The sequence below is a fragment of the Rattus norvegicus genome, chromosome 1, assembly GCF_036323735.1.
Source record: "Rattus norvegicus strain BN/NHsdMcwi chromosome 1, GRCr8, whole genome shotgun sequence".
Classification (NCBI taxonomy): domain Eukaryota; kingdom Metazoa; phylum Chordata; class Mammalia; order Rodentia; family Muridae; genus Rattus; species Rattus norvegicus.
Window position 1 is genome coordinate 259092665 of NC_086019.1, and position 14717 is coordinate 259107381.

The following is a 14717-nucleotide window of genomic DNA, read 5'->3' on the forward strand; positions in this document are numbered from 1 at the left end:
AGTGCCTCATTGTTGTGTCTAAGGATTTTCAATGCCAGTCCCTTTTAGGTGTTTATGAGAATAGGCTGGCTTCACAGAGAGATGGTAGGGAGGAGAGGTAAGGGAGGACATGTGGGAAAAGAAAGAAAGAAGGGAGGGAGGGAGGAAGGGAGGAAAGAAGGAAAGAAAGAAGGAAGGAAAGTTGAGTGCAGGCATTGGAAACCAGTAGCATTCTACCAGCAAAGATAGGAAGAAACTGATGGGCAAGGCCTTCTGTGATAATTATGCATCCCAGTGAGTTTAACTGAATCATAGCAGCCTAGGTGTTTCAGCAGCAAAGCTCAGTGTCAATGGGAGGTGGTCAGGCCTTTGAATTGCTTAGCATCTAAGCACACCTGGTCTTGGCAAGCCTGGAAAGAAGCCTGGGCTCTCCATCACCACTGGCATCATCAGACAGAGCCCTCCTTTTGTTTGCCACAGTTCTAGCCAATCATTGCTTCAGGCTTTTCCAAATCCCATAGCCACAGGACTCTGCTTAAATCCAAAGCACGAATCCTTCCCCCTGGGAATCTGCCACAGAGAAGCCTGTTGGCGATTTTTTTTTTAAAGAGCACTCATTAAAATCCGTTCTGAAACCATTTTATTTCTTGGATGAAAATGGCATCGCATTAGCCCTACCGGACCTGTCCCTGAAATTTAGAAGAAAATTGTGCAGAAATGCAGAGTTAATTTACTCAAGTAAGCACACACCTGCTTTTTGCATCAAAGAACGTTTCTATTTTCATCTCAGCAGCTGTCCCTGGGTCTGAGTTACATAAATGAATAATGCATTTAATATGTTATTAAATGGGGCTGCTACCTCCATAATAACAAGGCAACTTATGATTATGTTGGACCTGAGGTCTGGATATTACAGATGCATTCGGTTGGTAAGGCATTCTTCAGTCTGCCACAAAGAAAAGTGCTTTGTAATAGCAAGGGAGTCTTTTCACAATTACTGAAAAGGAAACATACTGTAAATGTGCCTTTGATATGGCCTGTGGCTTGTCAGTAGACAGGGCCTTAGTACTCCAGCAGCCCCAGGTTCAGTGTTCTCCTCGGTCCCATTTTGAGGCCTCCCTAACCTTCTTTTTACCCATACTTCCTTTGATTTTGCTTTCTAGGCTGCCTGGCAATCTTAAAAATAAAATGAAGACCACATGTTTTCTTTTTGAAATGAAAACTAGAAAAAAAAACATTAAAAGCCAGCATATTCTGTTATTATCTGATTTAATATTTGTCCTCTGAGAGTTTTGGGGTGCTTTGGGACACAAAGTTTACGGCCGTTTACTCTTTTGTAAGACGGCATTACTGCCTGATGTTGGAAGATCTCTGTGTGGTGCGTCTTCATTTTCAAAATTTACTTTTAACTTATAGAAAACCGTGTACTTTTAAAATAATCTTATGCTCTGATCTGTGTAGATATGGTAGAAAGATAATCAAGGTAATTTCACTGGCACATCTCATCTTTTGTGGTAAGAATATTAAAGCTGAAGATCTTCTTTTCAGTGTTTCTATCCATCACAAAAATGCTACTTTTGCCTTCATTCAGGGCAGTCTTTTCACCCATTGAATGGAAGTGACTGAAAAGACATACTCCTGCCTGCATAAGGAGTTAAGAATAAGTGGCAGTTGAGTGATTGGCCCTAAACAAACATTCGGAACCTCCCTGGCTCGGAGAGAGCACTGCAGAAGAGGGAACGAATTAAGATCTACACGATAGGAGGACTGCAAAATGCTATCACCATCAAAATCCGTCTGCCGCATCACTAATTCATGCCACTGCACCATCCACTGCATCACTAATTCATGCTAGTGCAGAGGTGTGCAGACTTAGGCTCTGTAACACTCAGGACACTGACAGCCCTATCCCTCACTGATGAACTAACACCTTCTGAGAGAGTTGAGGAAAGAGTCCTGATGGTCCAATAGGCTCTAAAGAACAGCTCCAACTTTGTGGTCCATAGGACAGATGATGCTAGTTAAACTAGACCGATCACAAATACAAAAAGACAAAACCCATGAGTTGGAGAAAGGGACTGTTCGAGATAGTGAGGGAGGGTTGGTAGCAATGGAAGAGAGAAGAGAGGGTGAAAGAGGGAGTCAGTAAAATATACACATGTACAGAATTGTTAACGAACAAAATTAATACAAATTTTCGAGAATGCTATCACTAACTATGGCCAGCATGCAGTACATTGGATCACTATAACTTGTTTTGCCAGATTATGATTGACATTTGCTGCTTAGCTACCCATCCATCTCCTGTTCTGCCAGCCTCTGGTAAACACGTGCTGCCCTCAGTTGTTAGGAGATCGAGCTTTTACAAGACCACATGTGGAGGAGATAATACAGTGTTGTTTCTGTGCCTGAATTACTGGACTTGCCATAAAGTACTCTAGCTCCATCCTATTTTAAAGGATAGGCTTTCACTCTCCTGAGAGGATTGATAGTTTCTATGTAGCCCACATTTTGTTAATTAACTCATCTATTGATTAGCACTTAGCTTATTTCTATATTTTCATCAGTTGTGACTTTGGCTTATTATCCATGAGAACAGTTTTCCCTATGGATCCCATTTCTGTGTATCTTCAAATTATTTGGGGAAAATTTTACAGTTCATGAGTATCCATAGCCTGGCCCTATGAAGTTCTAATCTGAGAACTTGAGAGGTCTGCTTGTTTTCATTCTAACCTTTTCTGTTGATTTTTATTGTGCCAAGGTTAAAACTAGTGTTTTAAAACCAAATTGTTGAGTTTAAATTAAAGCTCTCAAGGACAGAAACATGGAAATTTACTTGAGCTCTCTAGATCTTTACCGTCTTTGCCTTTTACATCTTTTACTGTTCCTTTGACATAGGGACAATTACATAATATTTTGGCAAAGTTCTGAAAGGATTAAATAAATAAGAAGTCATACTTTTAAAAGTCTTAGCACAGGCAGGGAATATTGCTCAGTGCGTAAGAGTATTTCCTACCAGCATGAGGACTTAGAACACCCATGTAAAAGACAGGCATGGAGTTCTTCCTACTCAATTTGCTACCCCACTGACTGGGGCTTACAGACTGCTGGATCTGAGAGCTCCTTGTAGCTGGACTAGTTGTAATTATGTGATTCCAGCTCACTGTTGACCCTGTGTCAATGCAATAGGGGAAACAGGAATAAAAGGAAGATGGGAAGATGCCCAATGTCTTGTTCTGTTTTCCACATGTATTTGCATGAGTAGATGTACCTGGATACGAATGCACATGTAACACACACAGATACACACACACACACACACACACACACACACACACACACACGGAGCGAGAAAGTGCGCGTGTGCGGGAGAGAGTGGGGGGAAGAGAGAGAGAGAGAGAAAGAGAGAGAGAGAAAGTTGTAGCAATACTGGTTTAGTATTTAAAATATAAAATTAAAAGGTTATATTTTAAATATTAGTTACTATTTTTAAAATGGAAGCCCTTCTTGTTTAGTCCATCTTAAGATCAAAATCCAATCATGTCCATAATTTCAGAAACCACTCAACAATTCTATTTAAGGTATTACAAATAAATAAATAATAAACAAATGAAGTTGAGGTTTAGAGTAAAGGTCCATAGCCCGACCTCTCTGGTTTTCGAGCTCTAGCTCCTTGTGCTGTGCAGATTGCTTCTCGTGCTCAGCAGTGGGTGAGCTGTATGACTCCTTTCCCTGTGCCGTTCACTCTGAGCAGGATGCTTTGTCCTCCTGTCACAACATGACCCATCCTTTAAACTCCCATGTCATGCTCTCCTGCGAGCTTCTTTTTTCCCCAGTATTTATCCCATGGAAGGACCAAGGTAAGACTATAGTTCTAGCTCTTCTTTTCTCCCAGGTGGGCTATGCTGTCCCTGGACTATGATATACTATAATGCCACACACAATGAGAAAAGTAAACAGTTCCAATGGTTGCATTGTCCTTTGTGCCTTTGCTTGCGAGGCAAACCCTGCTTTGTTAGGGTGACTCTACACTTACTGAAGCAGGGAAAAGAGCCAGAGTTAGGGACAGCGAAGAGAATGGAGGCTAGAGCTGATAATGTGTATGATGAAGGCTTGAGGTGTTCCCAGACCTTAGGAGGGTATGTATGTAGGAGGAAAATAGCAATGTATATATGTTCATGTCTGTAAGTGGAAGGATCTATGTAATTACACATCATTGGCACCAGAGAACTGCAGCTACAGTAGCATCCCTTAATCATCATGGCTGAAATTACAATTTTAGCTCCCATATCCAGAGACGCTGCTGGGGGCACTCAGGGAGGAGCCTGGACTCTCTTGTTCTGTAAGTGCCGTATGTGCTTGGCTCTCAGGGAGGCAGACCTTGGCAGCTATTGTCAGTAGGCATATGCAACCAAAGAAAAGGCCATTTGTGCTTTAAGGGGATGGAATGTCTCAAGGTTTTACCAGTAATGAACATGTGCACATAGTTAACAGTGATCAGACAGAACAGCCGCAGCATCTCTATTCAGAAAGATCGGACCTCCCTGGCTGACGGAGCACGTTTCTCAGATCATTGTTTGCTTGTTTGTTTTCGCGATACAATGGTTCCTAGGGCTTTTCCCTCAAACCAAGTATTCAGATAGAAATTAAGGGCTTGATATTTGCCATACGCGTCTAGGTGGATTGAGTTAATTTTACTTGTACTAACCAGGAGAGAAGCACAACTCAATTTGAATAGTAAACGCACACAGCTTTATTGGAAGACGGATTTGATGAAATAGTACATATGGTCACACTTAACTAAATGGCTTGCTGGAAACAGTCTTGAGTGGGGCTCCCGAATCCACCAGCTGAGTCAATTTGTACAACTAAATCTCATAATGCTTTCCTTCCCCTTGAGCATAAACAGAAATTTGACTTCTGAATTATCTCAACCAGTTAGTGAAATGGCAGTGATGAAGGCATCCTTAACCAGCTACTACTGTATCAATGCTTTTGATAACATGGAAAGGAGAGAGAGAGAGAGAGAGAGAGAGAGAGAGAGAGAGAGAGAGAGAGAGAGAGAGATTACAAAGTTATCCAGGGTCACACAATGAAGAACTAGCAAGGCCAGAGTGTCACAGCCCTGTGCAGGAATCTCTAAACTCAGATGTGTGTGTTATTGATGTGGATGGGGAAAATGTGAAGGAGTGGGCCTCCATAACAGTCAAATGCGTCTTATCATTCCCCAACTGCCATGCCAGTCCCTGAAAAAAAAATGGAACACCTCATCCGAGAGACAACTTCATAGCAGGTAACAATTATTTTGTATCCACTGTGAGACTACAGGAGCCTTGGCTCAAAAACAGCTACATGAGCTCCTGCAGTGATCACTCTGTAAATAATGCAAGTGATTTCCTTTCTGTGGACTTTCATCACATGCAGCAATTTTAAGGCTAATTATTCTCCTTGATGCACACTGGCAAATCTCACAGAGTATGGATCTGAGAGAACATCAGGATCCCCACGGGTCATCTGGAATAGAGGTAAGAAGAACTCAAATTCCCCCACAGTGAGACTTGGAATAGACATTACATGGGAAGAGTAGATTTCTCAAGGTCTGTGTCTCTGCGGCTAGTAGAGAGAGGATTATATTTATAAACACCATATTTTTAAAACATCACAGTATATGGTAATAATATAGAAGTTATTTCTTTACTTAAATGTATATGCGACGCCTTATGGATGGGCCCACTAAATATTTTTATATAGATACTTCGCTTACGCTATTTTAAGTGAGCATCTTGAGTAAACAGCCCTATTAAATATTAAGCAACTAACCATGAACAACAGTGCTTGAATATTACTCCATGAGGGATTAATGGCTCCTGTAAAGGAACTCCCTCAGACAGAGATTTCAACACACATTCTTTTGAACACACCTAGAAATATCTCCAATTTAATAGCAAGAAGAAATCTGTCCCTTAAGAAAGCTGCCCTGTTTTCATAGAATAAACTGACCCCATGTCTCCACCGTAATATGAAATGAGCAATGTCCTGGTTAATTTAGCAACTTAAATTTGCAATTCGCTCCCTGGTTCCGAGCAGTTAAAACATAAATATAAGTATAACCAAATAAGCTTGTGCATTCGGAACTTGAGATATATAAAGTTTGTGTTGGGGGTGGTGAGCAGAGGAAGCCTTAGGACTACCTGCTTGTCCTCATATAATAAAAAGTAGATATGAGTGTGGGTTTCATTTTATTTGAGACAAAGGAACTTGTTCAATAATCAGGTAAGCTAGTTAACGGCTGGACAGGGTAGAGGGATAAACGCAGCTTCTGGTTTCCAGTGAGTGGTATATCTTGTCCTAATCATGTGACTTTATGACAGTAGGTAGCACATCACTTCTTAATCAGGTGACTTTATGAACCTTTGTTGATTACTATTTCTGAAAGTTTATAGATGAGAAACTGGGAAGTAGATTAAATATGTCACTGATACCAACAGTGCAGGGGCCATTAAAGGTCATGTATGTCTTGACTAAGCATTCACAATAAATAAAATACTTTTTCTTCCTTTTTTAATCCCCTAGTGCAGAGTGTGATCTGTATCTTGCAAAGTTATGACTATCTCTTGGGGCTTAGGCTACAGGTTCTTAATTCAATGCCACATTTAATCACAAGCTAAATGCAAATAGGAAATTTCCATAGGTAAGAAACTGAGGCACAAAGAAACAAACACATGATCAAAACTGACAGCAAATAGCAGGACACCTCACTTTTGAACTAAGTGAAAGTTCTTCAACTACATTTCACTCTCAGGTTCATCTCGGGTAGAAATCCTGGTTCTTCCTCTTTGCTTGGATTCTGGCTGTGATATTTAAGAGTTGTGAGGCCAAAATGAGAAGGATACTGACAGGTGCCTCCCTGTATGGACGTCAGAAACCCTGACATCAGTGAACCAAACAAAGATGGTGGACACCGAGGTGCTGTTTTCAGTCCTTTACTTCTTATTATATCAGTCTCCTCTAAATCCTGGCCATCAACTGCAGAAAAATTGTGAGGCCCTTCACCTCTGTATAGTCAGGTTGTTTGAAAAATGTTAACATCTCCTAAAAATAATATTTTAATTGGGCATAATAATAGCCTACTATTCTGAAATTTTCTATGCTGGTGAAGTGAGTGGACCTAGTAACACTGCTATATACCAAGGAAATATGCTAAGTCTGAACCGTTTACAAGTCAGTCAATCAATAAATAAAGGAACCCAGACTTTTTGCTGCATGCTCCTGGATAGACTCTCAGAGGCATTGGGCTCTGTGGCTAGTTCATTAACCTTTTCCATGATTAACTTTTAGCTAGAAGATCTCACTCAGGTCACCTTCTGCCAGCATGTCCACAACATACTCTGGAACCCAACAAAGGGTGAGGCAATGGGGTGTCTAGGAAGCAAGCACACTTCTTGGGCTACTCCTATGGTCCTGGACCCTCTGCCTTTCATCCTGCTGATACAGCCTCCACCCTGGCAACGCATAGACAAGGTTAAAGGCAGCATTGTAGTTACTTGCAACTTGGTTACCTAATTCTAAAGGCTTCTAAACCACAGTGTGATTTTGTTCTCCAGACACTTGTGGTTCTTGCCAACAGGGTCAGTCTTACTGTTCACTGAATCTGACCTGACCTTTCCGACATTCTCTTCCCTTTAAGTTTCCCTTCGCAGAATCCACTGGATTTTCAAGAGGACAGGAATCTCTTAAGATGACTCTTTAGTCGTCAGGACAGCCTAGCAGTATGTGAGCAGAAACTGCTGTTTTCATCTTTGTAAGAGAAAACAATTGGCAATTCCTGATCCATGAACCTAAGAAGAAACCAGTTGGAGGAATGTAATTTGCTCTATAAGCTAAAAGAAACACTTCTAATTAACAAAGGAAACCCTAACTATCTAGGAGTGTTTTTTAACAACAAAGAGAATGTTAATTGTAGCATTGTTTATAGTGGTATTAAGCATCCTAGAATAACCCAAATATCCATGAAAAAAGGATAATTAAATAATCCTATATTATTTAAAAGAATGGAATATAAAAAGGATGGAAGCAGCCTGATGTATCACGACCTGTAAATGTGCAAAAGGTAGATTTTTGAGTGAAAACGGCAAATTAAAGAAGAACACAGCTAGTAGCAAATCATATAACAATAACCTTCCAAGTCGATTTTATGTATTTTTCTTGAAGCAATTAATTGTTGGAAAAATGCAAAAATAAGAAAGTGTTTGGAAACCTACACAACATAGAGATCCCAGTTGTGTGACAAATGGGTTCACTACTGGAGAGATGAGCTAGATTGGACTTTTAAGTATATAAAATATATTCGTATATATTTCTGAAATTAAATATATGAGCCAAAAAGTCTAAATGCCTGTGCTGGAGAGATAGCGTACTATGCAACCATGAGGGAGTACCAGACTTCAGATTCCTGGGACATATGTGGAAGCTAGGCAGAGTGGCGCTACAAATCCTCAAGGCAGATAAAAACCCTAAAGCTCATTGGCCAACCAATATCAGTGAACTGTTGAATTCTATATTCAGTGGGAGATCCTGTCTCAAAATATTTCACTGAGAAGTAATTGAGGAAGACACCTGAATTAAACCCTTGATCTCCAAAAGCATTTACCCCTGTTACCTGCACATACACATATACCCCTCTGTCTTTGTCTCTGTCTCTCTCACACACATATAACCACACACACACATGCATACACACACACACACACACACACACACACAAACACACACACATGCATGTGATAAATGTTTAATGGCATCAATATAGTGACAATAAATGACATTCTATCAAAAATGCATTGTTTTGAGGGAAAACAAGTCCCATGTAAGACCAAAAGGAACTGTGTCAGTGTGACCCTTACTCATCATCATCTAAGGTTGACCCCTGAAGCCTACTATCACAGAAACTCACCCAGTGCTGTTGAGGTAACTCTGTCCCAAGCTGCAGTCTTTTGACAGTGAGGACGGGTTGAACCAAAATGCTGGTAGGCATTGTCCACTACTATGTCTCTCGTAGCCATAGTCACTGTTGGGGAAATACCCAAGATGAAACATTTACCAGGTGGCAAAATTATTCAGAACTATTTCATAGTAGTTGACAACCAACTTCTAATCAGTCAATAAAATAAGCATTTCCTAAACCAATGTCTTCTAAAATTCAAAGTTTTTATACATTATCTATTATTACCCATGAAAATATCTTATAGAACCAACATTCCCATTTAAATACCTTCAAGATAGAGGAATGACTTTGTTCTCGGGTAATGAGAAAGACTAATTGGGAACTTGGCTGTGCTGGGAGCTTGAGTCTTAGTGGAAACATCACCACAGAGGTTGAAAGCCACATGTGGTATAGTCCTCATTACCAGGGATGTCTTTGGGATGCTCTTCCAAAACATCTGGCTGTAGCAAGCAGAGCAGAGCCAGGTTTCTCTGTGTATAAGCCATATGCTTCAGAGTCATAGCCAAAAAGAAAATGCCCTTCAGGAGTAGCTCATGCACTTCCCCAAGGAAAAGTTTTATCCTCAGCAGTTCACACTGCCAGTTGGTAGTAACTGCCTTAAATCTTGCCTCTGCACTGAAAAATCCTCATTCTTTTCCTCTCAGTTTCTATTCTTTCTTGCTTCCAGGGACCTCTGATATTCTTGGCTTCTGGAAAGTAAAACTGGGCAGATAAAAAGGACAACAAATTGTACCTCCACATGCACAGACAAATCACAGGCAGCAATGGGCAAGCATGAGTATAAATTGGCCCATCTTCGAAATAGAGGTGAGATTCTGGCACATCGTGCACGTGGAGGGAGAAATGGGCTCAGCCTCGGGGGCCTGTCATCAGACAGCTGGAACTGCAAATTCTGCACATACCCTCTGGATTAGGGCCTGGTTCAACACAGCATGAATAGGAAGACTACAGAATAGCCACTTCAAGAATTACCCAGTGTTCACTTCAAGAAAATACCCTACAAAAGCTGGAGAATGACACAGTATCTACCACTTGGGCAGTATCCAGGGAGCCTGGCCAACAAGGATCATCCAATGAGCATCTTTCATCAGGTAAGATTGTAGAAAATCCAGCTTCTAAGGGAAGCCAACAAGTTCATGGTGAGCCTTCCCAAATATTTTCATACATTATTCAGTCCCATTTGAGCAAAAAAAAAAAAACCCTTACAATAGCACAACTTAAGATTCATCTCTACTCCTGATTCTGTTCTGTTCAGCCTGTCAGACTGGTAACAGATTCCAGTCACCAGTGGAATTCAAGGATCAAAGAAGACAGACATGGGGAAAGAATAGGCAGAGAAGTCTAATTTATTTCCTTATCTTATATTCGTTTTGTCTTGAACACAACCAAAATACTGGCTTATGTTGAAAGTTTTAAGAAGAAATAGTCAAAGAAGAAAATTTTTTCCTGAAAAAGGCAGAATTGTGGGGTATCTTACCACACATTTTCTCTTACATTTCCTACTAGATGTTATTTTTGCTCTGTGTGAAGAATGGGTACTTCACACTACCGTAGCTCTCCCCGTAACGTAGCATGTCAACTTCCTTTGCAAATTCTCCTTCAGTATAATAAGTGCTCAAGGTTTAGTCAGGCTTCAGAAAGAGGAATGTGACCCGTGACTTAATATCTCAAGGTCGGTATTCGTGGGAGTGTCTTTCTAGGTGTCAGTCCCAAGTGCAGGGTAGAGGTAGAGTAGTTTTGTTGTTGAAGTTATACATCGTTGACAGAAGGGCAGCTTGGCAAAGCCCCTATAGAACTGCCCTGAGTTCTGTAACTGCTGAAGCTCTGATACCCTCTAGCTATGTGCAAAGAACTAAAATGCTGGCTCTTGGTCTTTTTAACTCACTAACAAGAGAAAGCAGTGTTGGGTTACTTGTTTGACTCCTGGCAGGCTTTCTCAACACCACAAAGTCAGAGAACATCTAACTTTGCTATGGTCTGAGTAGTGTAGACTGTGTCTCACATAAGTCACTCACATTTTGATGACACTATACATGTAACCTGTCATAGTCACACAGCCATAAGTCAAAATACTAAGAATGAATATTTTATGTATGATTCAAGTTTTGAGTTTTAACGATTACATAAATATGTATCAATCACTTCCTATTCTGAGATAGACAAAAAAATATGAGGGAAGGAAACAAAGAAAATGTGATAGATTAATTATTAGTCTTCTTAAATAATTTTTCCATTTCACCTGCACATTAAACACTAGCCAAGAATTAGGCGAGAACATCATTGGCTCTCCAATATAGATTTCTGCTTAGCAAATGTCTGGAAAAACTCTACTGCTCACTGAGTTTAGTTAAAACTTCCCAGTGTCTTTTCTGCCTCTCTGGGTTAAACCAGCTCTATTGCCACTCAGTTCACAGGGTCAAAATGAGTCCACTCTTGCACTGAGTTTATAAATGTCACTTAGTGATCTCATAAGCTGCAGTAAGCTGATGATCACAGATTGGAAACAAAGATTGGATCCTTTCACAGACAAAGGATTTATGCCTTTTGAGGTTATTATGCTTACCAAGGATACTCAGTACTGTAAAGATTTTATAGAAAACATAAACGTGTTTACTTTCTGAGAAGTCTAATTAGTATTTCCCTTATTGCAATCTCAAGATGCTTGAGATTGATTTGGTTTCTCCATTTTTTTCTGAGAACCCAGCATAAATATGAAAATAATTGCCAACCATCTTGTAAGCCCTCTTGAACTCCAAAGAAGAAACCACTGTTCTTTGGAAAGACACCTTCACGTAGTTAATAAAAACCATGATGTGCCCAAGAGACAATTTTATAAAAGGATAAAGTCTGCCACTCAGTGCTAGGTCTGTTACTACTTTCTCAAATCGAAGCTTTTATTGAGGGCTTCACTGATGGCATATGACTGAACAGGTCTGTGAGGTAACTATGGACGCTCACCAGTCAAAGTCCGCCTCTGTACACACACAAGGCTCAGACTCCATCGCTCCTGCATACGTCCCTTGCATACACTTGCGCTCAGATTTTCGCTTCTTATAGATCCTCTTGGCTCCCATGATGCATGCTTCCCCCTGCAAGGAGGCAAATGTTATGCAAATCAAGCACACGGATTAGACTTCTACTGCATTACAATGTGGTTTGTGGAGATCTTCAAAAACTTTAATATAAATGTGATGCTTGGGAACCCAATGTGTGCAATTAGTATTTCCCTTTTGATGCCAAATATGAAGTATAAATTCAAAGGCAGCCCCAATAAACAATGCATATTTTTCTACTACTAGCCTTAACTCTTTTTATATTAAGCATACATTTCTTTGTCAATAAGTTAGCCACAGTGCAATGAAGGACACATAGGAATGTAAGCTGTCCTGTAATGAATGGACTGCCTGCTAACCTGTAATGATTAAGTTCAGTTTTCCTATTGTAAAGGATTTGCAGTTGGTCATTTATGAGCACACGAAAGAAGAGTATTGCTAAGAAACCTAAAACCCATTTAATTTCAGCTTATTATGTTTCTATGTAACTTTAGAGTACTGATTCTGTGATCACCTATCAGACAAGCAAGAAAGCTAAGTTCGGTCTTTTTCCAAGAAGTAAATAGAAGTTTGAGTGTCACAAGGCACACGCATCGCAGAGAGAAATAAGAGGTGGTGTGAGCGAGCATTCCATTGTTGAGTCTCTGAATAGAGTGGCTGCCCCTTGCTGATGCTGCACCCACTCTCAAATATAGAATCTTTGTGCTTGTGAAAAGGCTAGAGCAGAATTTTTTTTTTAAAATCTATTATGCCCGTCTTTACTGAAGAAGCTCGCTTTAACTGGCTTCGCTTCACAACACATATAAATACACTGCCAAGTCGGAGTATGGAGTGTTAGATGTTTCACTGCCTGAATATGGTCATGACTTCTTAGTGGGTACGTCTACCATATCCTCTGAATAGCCTGCAGATTGACTTCTGCCTTGGGAAATCAAAAGGAGAAGCTCTCATCCGAGGATTCTGATACATGATGAATAACTGAGAGAGATGAGGTGGGACGGTTTTCTATCAGCGATTTCGAATTCTTATACTGTGAGCATCGCAGAGGAAGCAAGAGCTGCTATACACTCCTAGGGAATCACAGAAACGTGGAAGGACTCTTCTGGCACCGCTTGCCCAGCACTGACTGACTATTTTATGCCCTATCTCGTTTGCATTGCTCGTTGAAACTGAAGAGCCGTCCCTCACTCAGCCTCTATCATGTAGCCTTATGACACACTCAGACAAATTATGTTTGCCTCTCAGTGCTAAGCTAGCATTTCATTTTGAGGTGTAAATCTAACCGAAGCCCATTTGAATTTTTATCTTGTTATATCCTTGCATTAAAAAAAACACAAAAATCTTCAAAACAGAATATAAATGTTGTGTTTGCTTATGCTGTGAGATAAACATGGAAGAATTAAATGGACACTATGGATTTGAGAACTCCAGTTCTTAAACTTTAAGGAGTAGTCACTTTTCTATAAGGCCTCCGCCTCTGTCCCAGGGTTTAGTGTCATTTGTCTAACTCTTACCTGGCTATGTAACTGCCAGGGTCTGTAGTCTTCTTCAGCACAGCGTCTGTCAAAAATGGACTTGTAATCCACTTTGACCAGCTGCCACTCAGAACGATGACTGAAGTGTCCAAACACTCTACAGGGTTTACAGTGGGAGACAGTCACATTCATAAAGACAACGACAGTATTAACAACAGCTTGCATTCAATTGTCTGCTGTGAACATGCTGGCGTTGCTTAGCTACACCTCATGGTCACATCTCCCAGCTGTCAAGCATACTCATGAAGACAATACTTAACCTAACTGCACTTTGCAGATGGATAAATTGGGGTTCAAAGACTTTTTTTGTTTTTCTCAACACAAAATAACAAACACATGTCACTAGCAATTGAGAAAACCAGATCCCAGAGTATTTGACTCAAAGCTACAAGAATGGTTTAGGAAATGACTGAAGAGATAACCACAAAGATTGTATTCTAGGTGGTTCAACACAAACTACTAGATTCTTTTGTTAATCTATTTGGTCTTGAGGCTTACACATTATTTATCTTCTCTTCAGATCCTACAGAAAGTGGACCATTGTACCAAGGAATCACAACGACTTTTACCTTGTGACTCCCACTCTAGTGCAGATTCAATTAGTTATGTAGAATATATTCATGAGGTATAAATGTGGATAAAGACTACAAAAAGAGCCTTTCAGATCACCTTTCTGTGAGTGAAACAGTATTTTGAAAATATCAAGATTGAATAAAAGCAAGCTACAGAGTAAGCTTCTAATCTAAGTGTACTTGCCTTGTACAAAGAGAACGTATGGCTTTTGGGCAAAATCAATTTCTCCTGTCTTTTCTCAGTGTTAAGTGAGAAGGCTAAAATGGGTAGCTGTTGTTCACTTTGATTTTGAAAATTTTAATGGTTTCTGCATCAACTACTATGGAATTATCCTCCCATGGTTTCCATGGCCAATCTTCCAAGAGAAGTGAATATCACAGTTTCATATTGCAAGCTCCACATCCAAGTTTTGAAACCCATGGTCCATTAAGACATTAATCAGAATCTCGTGAATTCATGATCATTGCTTTTCAGACAAAGGTGAGTGAGTGTAAGTTCAGTTTCACACAGCCAGTTCCTCTCACAGTTGCTTTAAAATGCCTCCTAGGGCCTCTACCCCTTTACTCTCACTTC

The 14717-nt window shown here is 40.2% G+C and overlaps 1 protein-coding gene across 12 annotated transcripts in view; it reads right to left on the minus strand.

Moving 5' to 3' along the window:
* The window catches only part of Sorcs1 (sortilin-related VPS10 domain containing receptor 1), a 513725-nt gene that overhangs the window by 70658 nt on the left and 428350 nt on the right, over positions 1-14717 (minus strand). For all 12 annotated transcript variants that reach the window (XM_006231521.5, XM_006231519.5, XM_006231520.5 and 9 more), the window contains 3 exons: positions 13551-13668; positions 11942-12072; positions 8933-9046 (listed from right to left, as the gene is read on the minus strand). In XM_006231521.5, the coding sequence (XP_006231583.1) occupies positions 8933-9046; positions 11942-12072; positions 13551-13668 (363 nt within the window). The remainder of the gene's footprint in view (positions 1-8932; positions 9047-11941; positions 12073-13550; positions 13669-14717) is intronic.